Source organism: Halichoeres trimaculatus, unplaced genomic scaffold (genome assembly GCF_033239565.1).
Source record: "Halichoeres trimaculatus isolate MK-OKI-2021-1 unplaced genomic scaffold, fHalTri1.1 fHalTri1_scaffold_10, whole genome shotgun sequence".
In the NCBI taxonomy this organism is placed as follows: domain Eukaryota; kingdom Metazoa; phylum Chordata; class Actinopteri; order Labriformes; family Labridae; genus Halichoeres; species Halichoeres trimaculatus.
The window spans coordinates 15,261,795-15,275,262 of NW_027437187.1; the positions used below are offsets into that span (position 1 = coordinate 15,261,795).

Consider the following 13,468-nt stretch of genomic DNA (forward strand, 5'->3'; position numbering starts at 1 on the left):
GTGTGTTAGTAGTAGTTATTAGTTTGGAATTGAGACTCTTTATGGTTGGTGCAGCAATGATAAACATATGAAGATCAGCACTGTATATCTTAAGAATCCCAAAAGGAGAGCTTAGACATTACAATACAGCACCATTTCCTGGGACTGGTTATAGAAAGTTCAGATATGAGTGTGTGAAACAATCAGCCTCCTTGTTACAGAGCAACAATCCTAAACCCCCACACAGCAGCTTAGTATGAATAGAGTCTTGTTCCCAAGTCTGCAGAGTAAATCCTTGAAGTTAGAGACATATTTCAGTTTTTAATGTCTTTGCCAGTTGTTGGGGATTTGTGCCCTCTACCCCTTATTCATTTTAGGATTGGCAAAAAGCTATAATAATTAAGTATCAACTGTGGCCCTTGAACCTGATCTAATCCAGACTTGTTTTCTCACTGTTACAGGTTGTCACCTCTTGTTTCCATCACGTCAGAAACACAAACACACACAGCTGGAAGCGTTGCTGGACGAGGTGACAGGATAAGAAATCTCCCGTCTTTCAGCACCCGCCAGAAAACCTGGGTTGCTAGGACACAGGCCATCCAACCTCCTCCAGAAAGTTCAGAGCACTCAGCTATAATCTCCCACAATGCATTACAAGGGTCTCTCTGAGGAGCGGGCATGCTTACGCTATCGACGAGAGGATTCCAGACATTCTGGTTGCCTGATGTTTGGCAGACTGCAAATTCCTTCAGACTGGAAATCACCAGGCTGGTAAAAAGTGAGCCCGGAACAGCAGAGAGGGGAGAGGGTGAAGTCCTGCATGCTGAGGCTGTGACTGCATACTTGGCTTCTGCTAATCATTAGCATATCATCATCTGATGCTGATTCTGTTCAACGTGTAACCACTCAAGGGAAGGTTAAACAAGCTCATAAGGTCACTGCAGCAAATGAAATCTAAGTTCTATACAGCAGCAGAGATGTTACTTTCATGCTTTTTCTTTTGCCTCTAGTTCATTTTATGTTTACATTTGAGAAACAATAGTTTCCTCTGGAGCTGTTTTGACACACTGACCCATGAGGAAGGTCTTGAAGAATCATTGTTAAAAATAAAAAGTAGAAAACAGCCCCAAAAATTCTGCTGAATCCACATGTTGCTGTGTTTAAAAAAAAAAGGTCACACACATTTCCATGTCACACAACTTTAATAGAATATTTTAACTAACTCTGTACAAATTGAAAAGAAATACTGCGCAAGTAACAAATTATGAATAAGAACCAGTTAAGGCCATTGCTAGCACACGGTCTGATGTAGTAGATCTGAAGATGTCAACCGTGGCTCTGAGAGATCCGTCATTTTGTTTTTCTACAATCGTTCTTTTAAAAATGGACGAGGGATAGGTCTTGATTTTCACTGTAATTGCTGTCGATGACCAGCCACCACACACCCAAAATCCAAGTGCAGTATATAAAATACATTGGCAACCTCTTCTTTTAATTCCCACAGACGTTCTACTGAATCATTGTACAATAACAGAAATATTCATATATTCTTCAACAACTTTAAACGCTGAATAAGATTACATTTGATAATGACATTTGGCAAACAATTTTATAAAAAGGACGGTTTGTATAGTCGTTCATTTTGGCTTGTTGGCAATTTATGTTGATTACAAACTCCCTGCACCCTTTCCCATCACTGACTTCAAATGACATTTGTTCAGAAGCAGACACATACCAGTGGTGATTTCTTTTGAACAACCAAAGCTGGTTGAGGGATTACGCTCTAGGTTGGGAAAATCTAAAAATCTGATATCAGTTATTGAGGGGACACATTATTCCTGAAGGTGTAGATATATTTTTTCTATTGGGCTTGTGAAAGCAAATAACATTTCAGGGCTGATGGGGCAACAAGGAATAAATCTGTAGGACAAATTTATGGTAGACCACACAGTTGTGTCTATCAAATGCTCAGTTTAAATGCTTTTTTGGCCCTTTACAGCTGGGCAGAACTCGTTAAAGCAGAGCAGGAGTCTCAGTGTTTCTAGTTCACTGTAAAAAAAAAAAGGAAAAAAAACACGACTTGGCAGTATTCATGTTTGTTGATCTGCTAAGCCTCACGTAGTTTTGGGCTAATGAGAATGAGCCTATTACTGCGGCTGGACCTCGAGAGTTCCCAAAATGCACCACTTCATACAGCTGCATGACACCAGAATAAATAGCCTAATGACATGACAATGAACATTAACAGAAAAAAAGAAAAAATTAAATTCAAAATGATACATTGTATGCCTCTTAAAAAACACCTTAACAAAAGAGAAACACTGCAGCAACCCCAGTGAAAGATTAAGTCAAACTTGTTCAGCAGTTTCCTGGTAAACTTGCACGTTGCTTGTTGGCATTAAAAAACCCTGAGTAACTGATTTATCTCCATGAAAACTAAAGTTGGGATCTGTCTTTCCTAGCTTTTCTTCAAATGATGATGCTCTGATGACGATGCCGTGATATCTGAATCCATGTCGCTTCCTGCTTTTAAGTTTGAATGAAGCCAAATAAAGGGGTGAGATGGGCGCAAGACAAAAGAAAAAGAAGTCATGCACATAGTAAAAACGCAGTTTGGTTTGCGTTCTATTGCGTTCAGATGAAAGTTCGTAAAAGGGCGGAGCCTTGCTGATTGGCTAAGAACTGATTTAACAGACAGCAGGTCTCCATCTCTCCTGTTCACCACGGTTACTGCTGTTTGCATTCGGCAGGCTGGGGCTGTTCTTTCTGTAGGAGAAGAGAAACCAGATCAAAAACAGGAAAGAGACGTTAATGAAGCTGACTAGGACAGGGAGAGAAAAAGAGCAGGCTCACACTACAGAGGAAGAGACTGAGGGCTACTTCTCTGACACTGGTTTGTTTTAGCAAAGGGAAACATGTTAAGAAACCTGGGATGAGATGACAGGAGGAAAATGACTGAAGGAGTCAGGGGATGGGGAGGAAAGAGTATCTACCCAGATGTGAGTCAAAAGTCTTACAATCTCGAGTCTAATGGGAGAATCAGGGATGTAGTGGAAAGAGAGGCAGCCAGAATCAGAAATGAAAGCCTACTGCAACAGTGAATAATGAATGAGTGACGACATCTTCACTTCCCCCTTACCTAGAAATGCATGGGGTGAGAATGATTGATTATGCCTGTAATGGAGGGGAATCCAGGGGAGGGAGAGACAACAACATGCACAAGTTTAATCATCACATTCAGAAATGATACAGTGAGCACAGTGAGACATTGCTGAGGTTGGTGAATGAGACGACTGAATAAGTGATGAGCTCACAGCAGATACCTAGAGTCGCTCATTCACAGACAGAGCACGATTGTTGCTCACATCTGAAAAACTGCTTACAGGCCAGGGTACGCACTTAATCACTATCATACGTCGTTACATAATAGTCTGGGAGCCTGAGAGCAGAGGAGCAAAAAACGCTTAAAAAGTAAACGTATGCAGGACTCTGCACTTTTAAATTCAGCGACATGATATCTGAGATGACTCTGGTGATGTATTTTTTAGTCTTTCTGTAGGTCAGAAGGTATGAAGAGCTCAAGCTGTGCTTTGGAGGAGGAACATCTTTGTTACATGATTTACCTCAAAAGCCTGAGAAAAGACAGAATACAATGTTTGACACTGAGCTGTATTAAATAAAACCAATCTACATGAAAGAGTTTTAGCATGTTGCAAAACTTTAATATGACATGATTATATCTGATGTATGCAAGCTAGAGGCGTAATGACCCGCATTAGTTTCAGTTTGGTACAGAATCTTGATGTTTTGGTCTTAAGTGCAGCATCCATAGTTGAGGCTTGTAATCCTGCTCAGTTTTTTCTTTTTACAGCCCAAATGAACAATGATAAAAAATAAATTTTAAAATGAATAAAATACATATAAGAGATAAACCCTTCCAATAGGGACAGATTTTCTGTTTGATTAATACTTTTCAGAGGTCCATAATCCATTAAATATTTCTACTTCAACAGACATGCTGTTAATGATCACTATGCTGACTCTCAAGCTGTTTTTGGTGCTGCTTCAATCTCTCTCCTGCTGCCCTTGTAGGTGCTTTGTGAGCTTTAGCTGACACAAACAAACATGGACAGAAACACACACATAGGAATGCCATGCACCACTGTTTACTACAAAGAACAACAACAAACTACTGCGCTGAAAGCGTGTTTTCAGTAGTGCTGCACGATTTGGGGAAAAGGTGGACAATATTGCGATTGCGATTGTGCTTGCGATTTAATAAAAAAAGTTGTGTCATGATGAGTCTACAGACTTGCTTGGTTATCATGGAGAAAAAATCTGAATTGCATGTGCTGACATTGCGATTGCGATATCCTCTTTTGCGATTACGTAATTGCATGTGCTGACATTGCGATTGCGATCGCGATTGTGATAATCGTGCAGCCCTAGTTTTCAGGACCAAGAATTTGTGAAAAGGCAACTAGCTGAGGGTACATTTTAACTTGCCAATTGGAGACGTCATTTATTTTTCCCCTGCTAATATATAATACAATCTACACTGCACTGAGGGCACTCCTCCACCTTCCCTAACACACACACTGTTGATTACACACCACTGATTTAGCTCCCTGCACTTAATTGATTTCAAGTAAAGAGAATTTAAACAGTGTGTTTTAAGATGATTTGTTGAGAAAATCACTGACCTGAGAATGTTTCATTAGATTACACGATGGGCTATGCACACTTGTGTGTGTGGTGTTTTGGGTCCATGTTGGGACCTTGGATTTATATTACTGTTTGGGCTTTACTGTACCATTTCAGCTCAAACACACACTAAACTAAAAGTATCGTACTGGCACATACAAGCACAATAATAATGTAATGGTTATCCAGCACTGGAACTCACCTGAAAAACACTAAATATTTGGGCATTATATAGCCACTGACATGCGGAACATGTTATCATTTCATTGCTCGATTTTAAGTTGGAATAATGCAAAAGGATCACTTGTGTTCCAGCCATGAGAATTATGTGTTGACAGGCCTACACTTTTAGTAGCTTTCAAATAGTGGCTCATCGTTTTTAATCAAAGTCAGATTTTACAGCCGTCATCATCTGAGAGTTTTCCCTACACACACATTGAAGTTGCTTTGGGTTCAAAGATTTCCTAAATTCTTGCTCAACACTTTAAAAACTCAAAAAAGAAAGAAAAGAAAGAAATCAGAGGATAACAAAATCATTAACAAGGTCATAATTTGAAGACCTTACTGACCTTGGGATCAAAGTCCCCCTCATCGTCATCATCATCATCACCCTCCTCATCTTGCTCCTGAGACACAAAGACAAAATGCTTAGAAAATACCTGAAGAACCAATCTTCTAAAAAAATGTAAGCAGTGACAAAACCTTGGTGGAGAATAATCATCACCCAGTCAGGAATACTAAGTTGAAACACAGGTTAGTGAGTAAAAGCAGGTTTACCAACCTCTTCATCGCCCTCTTCCAGCTCCTCCTCTTCAAACTGCATTAAAAAAAGAAGTTGAGAGCATCAACACAAGTGGTGCAACAGCAAAACAAGTTCAAACTTACATCTCTTCCACATTTTTCTTATGGCCTGTAAAAACAACATAGTGGCATTTTGTTGCTTAGTTTAACTGTGTGTGTGTGTGTGTGTGTGTGTGTGTGTGTGTGTGTGTGTGTGTGTGTGTGTGTGTGTGTGTGTGTGTGTGTGTGTGTGTGTGTGTGTGTGTGTGTGCGCGCGCTTGTTAAACAGGAAAAAGACTCACACTCTCGTCATCCTCCAGGGCCTCTCCAGTGAAATACAACACTGCTCTGGGAACTATTCTCTCACGGAAGAAATGACCGATCTCAAAGTCTGTGGCTAGGGTGAACTCAGAGTCTTCGTCCTATAAAAAACAAGAACACAAAGAAACCGTTTTTACTCAGTAGCTGATGTTTCTGATTGATGGGATGGAATAGGAGCGGTGCTGATTTTATGTAGAATATGTGAACATTTTACTCACCATTTCTCCATCTGGAGAAACTACAAAGGAAAAAAACATCAGTTAGACAATCCCATCAACAGTGTTTTAAACAAACTTTAGGCAAACAACTGTGTGAATAACCTTGAAAACAGACTCCAACAGGCACCTTTGGTCCACAGAACAGACAAGGGATGCTACATTTACAGTGTGAAGACTTTCATAGCTTAGCAATCAGCTGTGATTCAACCAGGCTAAAAATGTCCATTTAAGGCTACAACTGTGCCAAATAACAATGACATCATGAGATGGACAGCAAGTCACATCACCCATAGGAGGTGATAAGCTGTCAGCAAACAGCTGGCACATCATTTCATCATCAACTACACAAGAGCACATGCAGTATGAGTAACACAATGTGAGCTTCAGAATTTCAGTGTGAACTCTGATGTTGCACCAGACAGTAAAATAAGAAGAATAAAACACATGAAAGATTCCTAATATTCATGTTTTCTCTGGTTACATTAAGAACAAATGAACCAAGACTACCTAATGAAAGGAAGATGGACATAGTTTGGTCTGTATTATCTTTTCTTTTCCCCCCCAGTGTTTGCAAAAATAAACACATGCCACGATCTTGCTGAACCAGGACTGAATCTGATAAGTTTTGAGCTTTTTACGACGACTCCTTAATGTTTTTCTGCATCAGAGACAGGGATGGGTACCTGTCACATTTGAAACGATAAGGTACCAGTGCCCGGTACCTGGCAACTGGTTTCGGTACTCAACGGTACTAATTTTTGGTACTTTTGTGTGTTTATGTGGTAATAAATACCAATTTGTTTAATAACAAAATTTCAGTTTTTCAATTTAAGTTATTTCTTTACATATAAAATTGCAATGCTGTGTTCATGTCCAGCATGGAAAACAACTTACTCTTCCACTCCCTCACAGTCACAAGGATGCGTGGACCGTTTGCTTTTATGTGAATCGGTACTCAGTACCACAGACAGACTTCTGTCAGCACCTATAAAATTACCTTACTAGATACCCATACCTAGTGAGAGAGCTGAGAATATTGTACATAGGCTGAGCAAGCCACTGAGTAGTAACAAAAAAAACAATCTCCATGGCACAAAGCTTATGAAACAGACACAGCATTTTATGCAAGAAGCAGTTATCTGTCCAGCGATTTGTCAGTCTTATTCTACTCTTATTGATGAGTTTTTGAGATGGAATAAATAGTTCTGAATGGAAGGAGAAAATATTCTGACGGAGATACAGCTCATTACAAAAGAAACCCTTTCTGTGGGCAGATGAGGCTAGAATTACCAGAAGTAATTTTATCATAACCAGGGACAGTACAACCAGACTCACATGTACTTTCATGAATGTTCATGTAATCAGGAGAAGAAGACTAATTTATTTAACCTATCACAACTCAAGAGCTTCACACCTAAACAGATAGCTATTTATATTCACCACTTTTATAATGAGACTGTGACTGAACCAGTATGACAAACAATAGCTCAGCTATTGGGTGAGCGGGTCAGCTAAGACAAGTCTGAATGGGTCCAGGCATGTCTGCAAGGTACCGTGACTCCACTCGACAGAGAATACAGTCACTAAAATTAAAGATGTCTGCTGCTTTATACTGGATACTTCAAGAGATATTTGATTGAAGGGATCAGTCGCTTTTTTGTATAACTACTGATATAGAGACTCATCTAAACTGTGTGACTGGTGCATAATGCCAGTATGAGATTATTCCAAAAATCTAACAAGCAAAGATCTTTAAACTAAGAAAACAATATATTTCAAAAGCCATTCCACCTACAGTCCAACACTGAAGTGCATTTTTGGTAAGCTGCCTTTATTTTTTATCCCTGCACATTTAAAAGATTTTGAAAAGGGTGCACTGGAAACACAGAATCATAAACTTGTAACTGTCGATAGATAATAAATGAGTGACTGGCTCTCTTAAGGGAAAGGTTGTTAAGAAAATCTGAGTGTGTATGCAGACTCCCTATTCTAAAAGCTGGAAAATAATGGTGAACACAAGCTCTACAGTCTTGTGAGCTCAGCCTTGGGTTCATCGTCACTGAGCAACAGAAAAGCTGGCAAATCTGTTACACAGCAGAGACACTGCGCAATCTGACAGGAGTCTGGCGCCACTTGCTGTTGAAGCCAGCTTAGTGCAGAGACAAGAGGTGTAACCACATGACCTTTATGCCAACATGTTGCTGCCTCGCCTGCAGCTGATCACTGACATGTTGACTTTCAAGCAGTTTGTTTGAGCGTTCAGTGATTAGGGGTTTGCTTTAACAGGTGTGTGTAGAGCATTCTTGTAGAGCAAATCAATGATTTAAATGTCACAGTTATGAGATCCAGAGGGGAATGGTTGAAAGCAAGTGGAAGATTTTACATTCATGTCTACATGAGTAGTGTGTGTGTTTTAGTGTACTTACTTTTAACAGGATTAAAGAAGTTGAAGAATGAGTCGTTGGGGACCTGTTTGGTAATTGTGCGGACAGTGCCGCGGCCTTTGTGCTTCTGCTTCTTCTTTATGGTTTTGACCGTCACATCCTTCCCCTTGTGCCAGTCTATCTGACAGCTAAGAGAGAGGAGATGTTAACAGAAGTGAGAGGTGGAGGAAAGTGAGGACACAAAAGGTAAATGCTGGAAGAAGCGCCAAGAGGAGGCTGATGTGTGGGATGCCAAATCAGGAGATATTAATATCCAAAGAGTGAAGAGGAATGTTTTACAAACCACACAACTTCTATTTTTTTCCCCTCAAACCTCATTTTAGTCAAAGTCAGAGTTTGAGTATCATGCATGTGATCTCGAGCTCTTACCCTTCACAGTCAATAATCTCTGGACCCTCAAATGAAAAGGGGTCTGATGCATCGGGCTCTGACTTCATCTTGTAGACTTTAGTGAGGACTGCATTGTTGAAGTAGCCATTGGGTTCAAAGTGAAACTCTAGTGTAAAACTCTGAAGAGAGACAAAAAAGGGATTGTTTTATTTAGTAATTTATCTTTAGATTATTAATCTGATGTGAAAGATTCAGCAAAACAGTTTGAAGTACAGACCATTGGCTCTCCTGGTTCTGAAAACTTGACTTGAATGTCTTTCAGGTGCTTTAGGATGGGCTCATCATGTTCCTGTTTGTACATTAAAAAAAGTCCAGTAAGGGCCATAAATACTGAAATGCTTATAAGACTCACACAGAGATCATTTTCATTTACCTGAAGCATGTCACTGAGCATGTCCACACTCTTAAATATGGTGAGCCAGAACTCTGGGATGCCTTTGGGGTCTTCCTGTGGCGCGGCTTCCTCTTTCTTTGAATCCTCAATAACAGCTTTTTCTTTTACGTCCTCCTACCAACAGTGGAGCAAACAAATTGTCAAAACCATGCAAGTCCAGGGGATTCAGTTTATCAACGATAATAAAAAAATAATTTTAATATGAATGCTGTGTAAAGAACTCCAGGTACTGCTAAGGTTACAGCAGAACGTGAACATTCTGTATTATTTAAGGCTGTGAGGAACTTTAAGTATGTAAAGCTTGAGTAGAAAAAATAAAAAATATATATAAATATGTATATATTTTTAATTAGAACTAACAAAAACACATGTGCTGATCCTATCATTTAAGTATTGAGATTTTTTTTCAAGTTGATTTGTTTTTAAGTCTCATCCTGCTTTTCTTTTAAGGCCCATTTCAGCTCAAAATTGCATATGGATACGGACAAAGCCTTCTGTCCGTGCTCTGCGTTTATTTTGTCAATATTTCTGCACGTTTCCACGAAGCTTGCAGATAAAGACCAAACGGAGTAGTACCACTGGAAGCCGTGGGGGCAGTGTTGCTGTTACTACCGGATATAAAGCTTTGGTGAGACACAAAGAAGAAATAACAATGGTTGAACCTTTGCAATGTATTTAACTGCCTCACCAAGGCTCAATTTTTGTCTTTTAAGCAAGCTGGACATTATTAATACCTCCTTCACAATCACCATGCTTGTTTTTGAGTTTGTTGTTGACACAAACTTTTGACTCTGGGCTTCCCCCTGGTGGATGTCTTGGTTGACTGCAATGCCAATGTAAAGGACGCATGGAAGTATGTAAGCAGTGACGGTATCATCATTTGAAATGGACGGATACCTTTTCATACGCAAAGGGAGTATAAATGGGCCTTTAGAGAGAAAAATGTAAACAAAATACTTCAACTATAGAGCCGTTTGTTACTTCACATTATATTGTCCCATGGCAGAGGTCATAGGCATTCAAAAAATATGTTTAATTTGTTAATATGTTCATAATGCTTTTCAAACAATCTAAACATGTACTTACGGCTAGCTCCTCCTCTTCCTCTCTGTCACTGTGCCATTCACACTCTTCGTCTGTGGGTTCCACTGTTCCTGTGACTATATCTCTCCTCTTTTACACACAGACACACACACACACATATGCAACAAAAAGGATTAATTTATATAGAGAAAGATTTGTGAATTTTACAGTAAAATATTTGTATATTTACAAGAATTTTTGTAAAGAAATTTCCAGTGAGCACACTGAAATCAACACCACTAACACAGACTTACACACAAACAAGGATACACACATGCACACATAAACAGGTGCAGTAGGATTACAGCTGTCAATCTTCACTGCGACTAAGAATGGCTGAGTTCTTGTCACTCGCTCTGGAAATAGCCTTGACTGACAAAAGAGCAGTTGACTCTTCGTTCAAGCAGTTTTCAATATAGCACAGTGATGCATCTCCACTGACCCCAGATCAGGCCAGAGAGACGGACTTAACACATCAGTTGGTGCAGTAAACAAAGCAAATAATCCTCAAGTACATGCAGGAGCATTCAGTGTGGTGTCATTTTCTTCACTGTTGGCTTAATTTAAAGGAAGCAGGCTGGGGTGGGCACCACAAAAGGAAAATTAAAAAGCTTTTGTAAAAATCATGATCAACAAAATATACAGTACCTTCTCAAACAGTGGGTGATAGAGGGCAGCATACTTCCTCTCTAGCTCATGGACTTCCTCATAGAATTTAGCCTCTATGTTGGCACACTGCACCTGTAGCCTTTTCAAGGCATGCACTCGCCTCTTCACTACTTTGGGAAGCATGCTACAGAAAAACAAAAACAGAAGATGATTTTAAAACTTTACAGCAAAAATCAATGTCAATATATTTAAAGCAAAAAGTGATACCTTGAAACAATTCTAACACAAAACTTAATGAGTGCTTATACAAAAGCAACTTTTTCCATAAAGTGTAATAACTACTTCAACAAGGTGTCATTTCACAGTGGTTACTCAAAACAATAAAATACTTTGCAGAATTAAACCTTATTTGGATAGTTTGCAGTGCATTGGGTTTTGAATAACGCAACAAACACACTGTATGAAAGCTCAGAAAATCCTTACTTTTTAGGTCAAAATGACAAATCAAAAACCTTTTTTCATTACAAAACCACATTAAGCGGGGAGCACCACATCAAACTTTGTGGATATTGATGTCATTGCTTCATTTTGGCTGTCAAATACAACTTGCATCAGCTGGTCTATGACAGCAGAACACCTACCTTTAAAACACAGTTGAAGACACACTTGTTCACCTTTGCCTTTGGTGGAGTATAGCTACTTTTATCTGGGACTTTTATTGGTTTTACTGAGCAGTATGCATATTTGAACTGTACTGTCCCTTTTCTTATTACTTTTATTTCAATCAATCAATCAATCTTTATTTGTATAGTGCCAAATCATAACAAACGCTATCTCAAGACACTTTACAAAAACATTTACAGGTCTAGTCCCGTAAATGTTAATAAAATTATATTTGTTTTATTACTTTTATTGTTTAATTGTTTTTATCATGTCTGTCTCTTTACTGTAAAGCACTTTGGTAGGCTGCTGGCTGTTTAAATGTGCTATATAAATAAAGCTGACATTGACAATAACTTAAGTCTTAAGGTTGCAGGCGATTAAGACATATTTATGAAAACAAACACTGGGTAATGGCCAAGAGCATTTTTTATTCATCTTTATAATCCAATTTATGCAAAAAACAGCACACAATAGCATTTTAATGAATGCTTCACATTAAAAAAAACGACAAAACCAACGACTCGTACTAACCTTTCCAAGAAGTGGAAGCTGACAGGTTTGTCCATCTGCCCACCTGGATTTGGCATCCCTTGAACCAACAGAGACCATTAATGCAGTTACCCAATATTAGAGGTTAAACTTTGTTGGTAGCTTCTTTTTTTCTATACATGCATGAAATGAGCATAATTAGCTTGTGTAAACTCAAAGGAAGAAAAATATTCTCAAACTATTCTCCCAGTGGGCTGTGTGAATTTTGTGCAGTGAAGCTAGCTTAGAATACCTTTGCCTTTACCTTTAGTGGCATCCATTACTGAGTGGCAACTCCTTCCTATGACAAAAACAATTCAATTGTATTATAATTCAGATCATATTGAGACAGAGATTGATAGATTGTGTGAAAAGAACACTGAACCAACGACAGAGTTAAAGGAAGTGAGTATCCACTATGGTTCATGAACACGCATGGATTAGTGCTGTCACTGAATTTATCCACTCTTAAATAACCTCTGTTGTAAGTCGCAGAAGAACATGCAGCAATCTTTATCCAAAGGTGCAAAGTCATGTCAGCATCACTTGGAGTAACAGAGACAAAGCAGCAGTTAATTTTCGACTCAACAGATATCTGTTGTTGAGCATGCGCGAGCCGATGACGCACTGACATGCTAGTGGCAGCTGGGCTAGGTTGACAACCAAGTTAGCATCCGGTCATTAACAATAATAAAAATGATAAACACTGGTTCAGACAGCCTAAGAGGGGCCCCGACACATCAATGTTTACTCAAGCTGATCACTTAAATCGGTTCACAGCCAAGCCAATGCTAATAACCATCGTATGGGCGGTGCCAAAATTCTGACAGCAGCTAACCGGGCTATGAAGTTAGCAATAAACTGCGAGCCAACGTGCTGTGAACAATGCTTTAGCCAACAGTTAGAGCAAAGGTTAACGCTTCACACGAACCTACTAGACTGAATCCGCAAAAAATGTTCCATACAAGATTACTAGTGGGATTGTAACGCAAAAGTGCTTTGTCTTTTCATTAAACTGTTAAACCGACCGTTAAGCTAATGTCAACGGTACAGCTTCTAGCCTCCTGCTAGCCGCACTGACAAGCTAACATCAGCTAAGCACGGTTAGCTCGCGCGTATATAAAAGCAACAAGAGTTGAGGCGAAGTGATTGTAAGACAGTTCACTAACAGTTTGTCAGTGTAGTTCAAGGATTCGTACAGATCACGGCGCAGAGCCTCACACGGTAGAAACCTCTCGTGAAATGAAATGTTTTAGCGTACTAGCTGTTTGGCAATCTTACCTCTAGCCGAGTAGAACCAAGCTGGTCGCGTCGCTCACGCGTCTTCGCTTCAACACCCACGCGCGAGCAACACA

The 13,468-nt window shown here is 39.4% G+C and overlaps 1 protein-coding gene across 3 annotated transcripts; it reads right to left on the bottom strand.

Moving 5' to 3' along the window:
* Window positions 1–1,148: 1,148 nt before the first annotated feature.
* On the bottom strand, window positions 1,149–13,468 carry nap1l4a (nucleosome assembly protein 1-like 4a). 3 transcript variants are annotated; one of them, XM_074677845.1, is made up of 14 exons: window positions 13,395–13,468; window positions 12,379–12,414; window positions 12,117–12,174; window positions 10,962–11,106; window positions 10,317–10,403; window positions 9,210–9,344; window positions 9,054–9,125; window positions 8,816–8,955; window positions 8,429–8,574; window positions 6,003–6,022; window positions 5,766–5,885; window positions 5,465–5,500; window positions 5,253–5,309; window positions 1,149–2,745 (listed from the first exon to the last, which is right to left on the bottom strand). In XM_074677845.1, the coding sequence occupies exons 2-14, from the start codon at window positions 12,392–12,394 to the stop codon at window positions 2,707–2,709; spliced, it is 1,071 nt and encodes a 356-aa protein (XP_074533946.1). In that variant the 5' UTR covers window positions 12,395–12,414; window positions 13,395–13,468; the 3' UTR covers window positions 1,149–2,706. The 3 variants fall into 3 exon arrangements, with proteins under 3 accessions (XP_074533946.1, XP_074533945.1, XP_074533947.1); XM_074677844.1 differs by having other exon boundaries at window positions 12,367–12,414; window positions 13,395–13,443; XM_074677846.1 differs by lacking the exon at window positions 1,149–2,745 and adding an exon at window positions 3,119–3,153 and having other exon boundaries at window positions 12,367–12,414; window positions 13,395–13,444.

What these genes read in the sequence shown, in the direction of transcription:
- nap1l4a (XM_074677844.1), bottom strand. Translation starts at nt 12,394, where the DNA reads ATGGATGCCACTAAAGGTAAAGGCAAAG. An exon ending in TGCTCAGTGACATGCTTCAG is followed by an intron (nt 9,126 to 9,209) that starts GTAAATGAAAAT and finishes ATGTACAAACAG; the next exon opens with GAACATGATGAGCCCATCCT. An exon ending in CTTCTTTAATCCTGTTAAAA is followed by an intron (nt 6,023 to 8,428) that starts GTAAGTACACTA and finishes TTTCCTTTGTAG; the next exon opens with TTTCTCCAGATGGAGAAATG.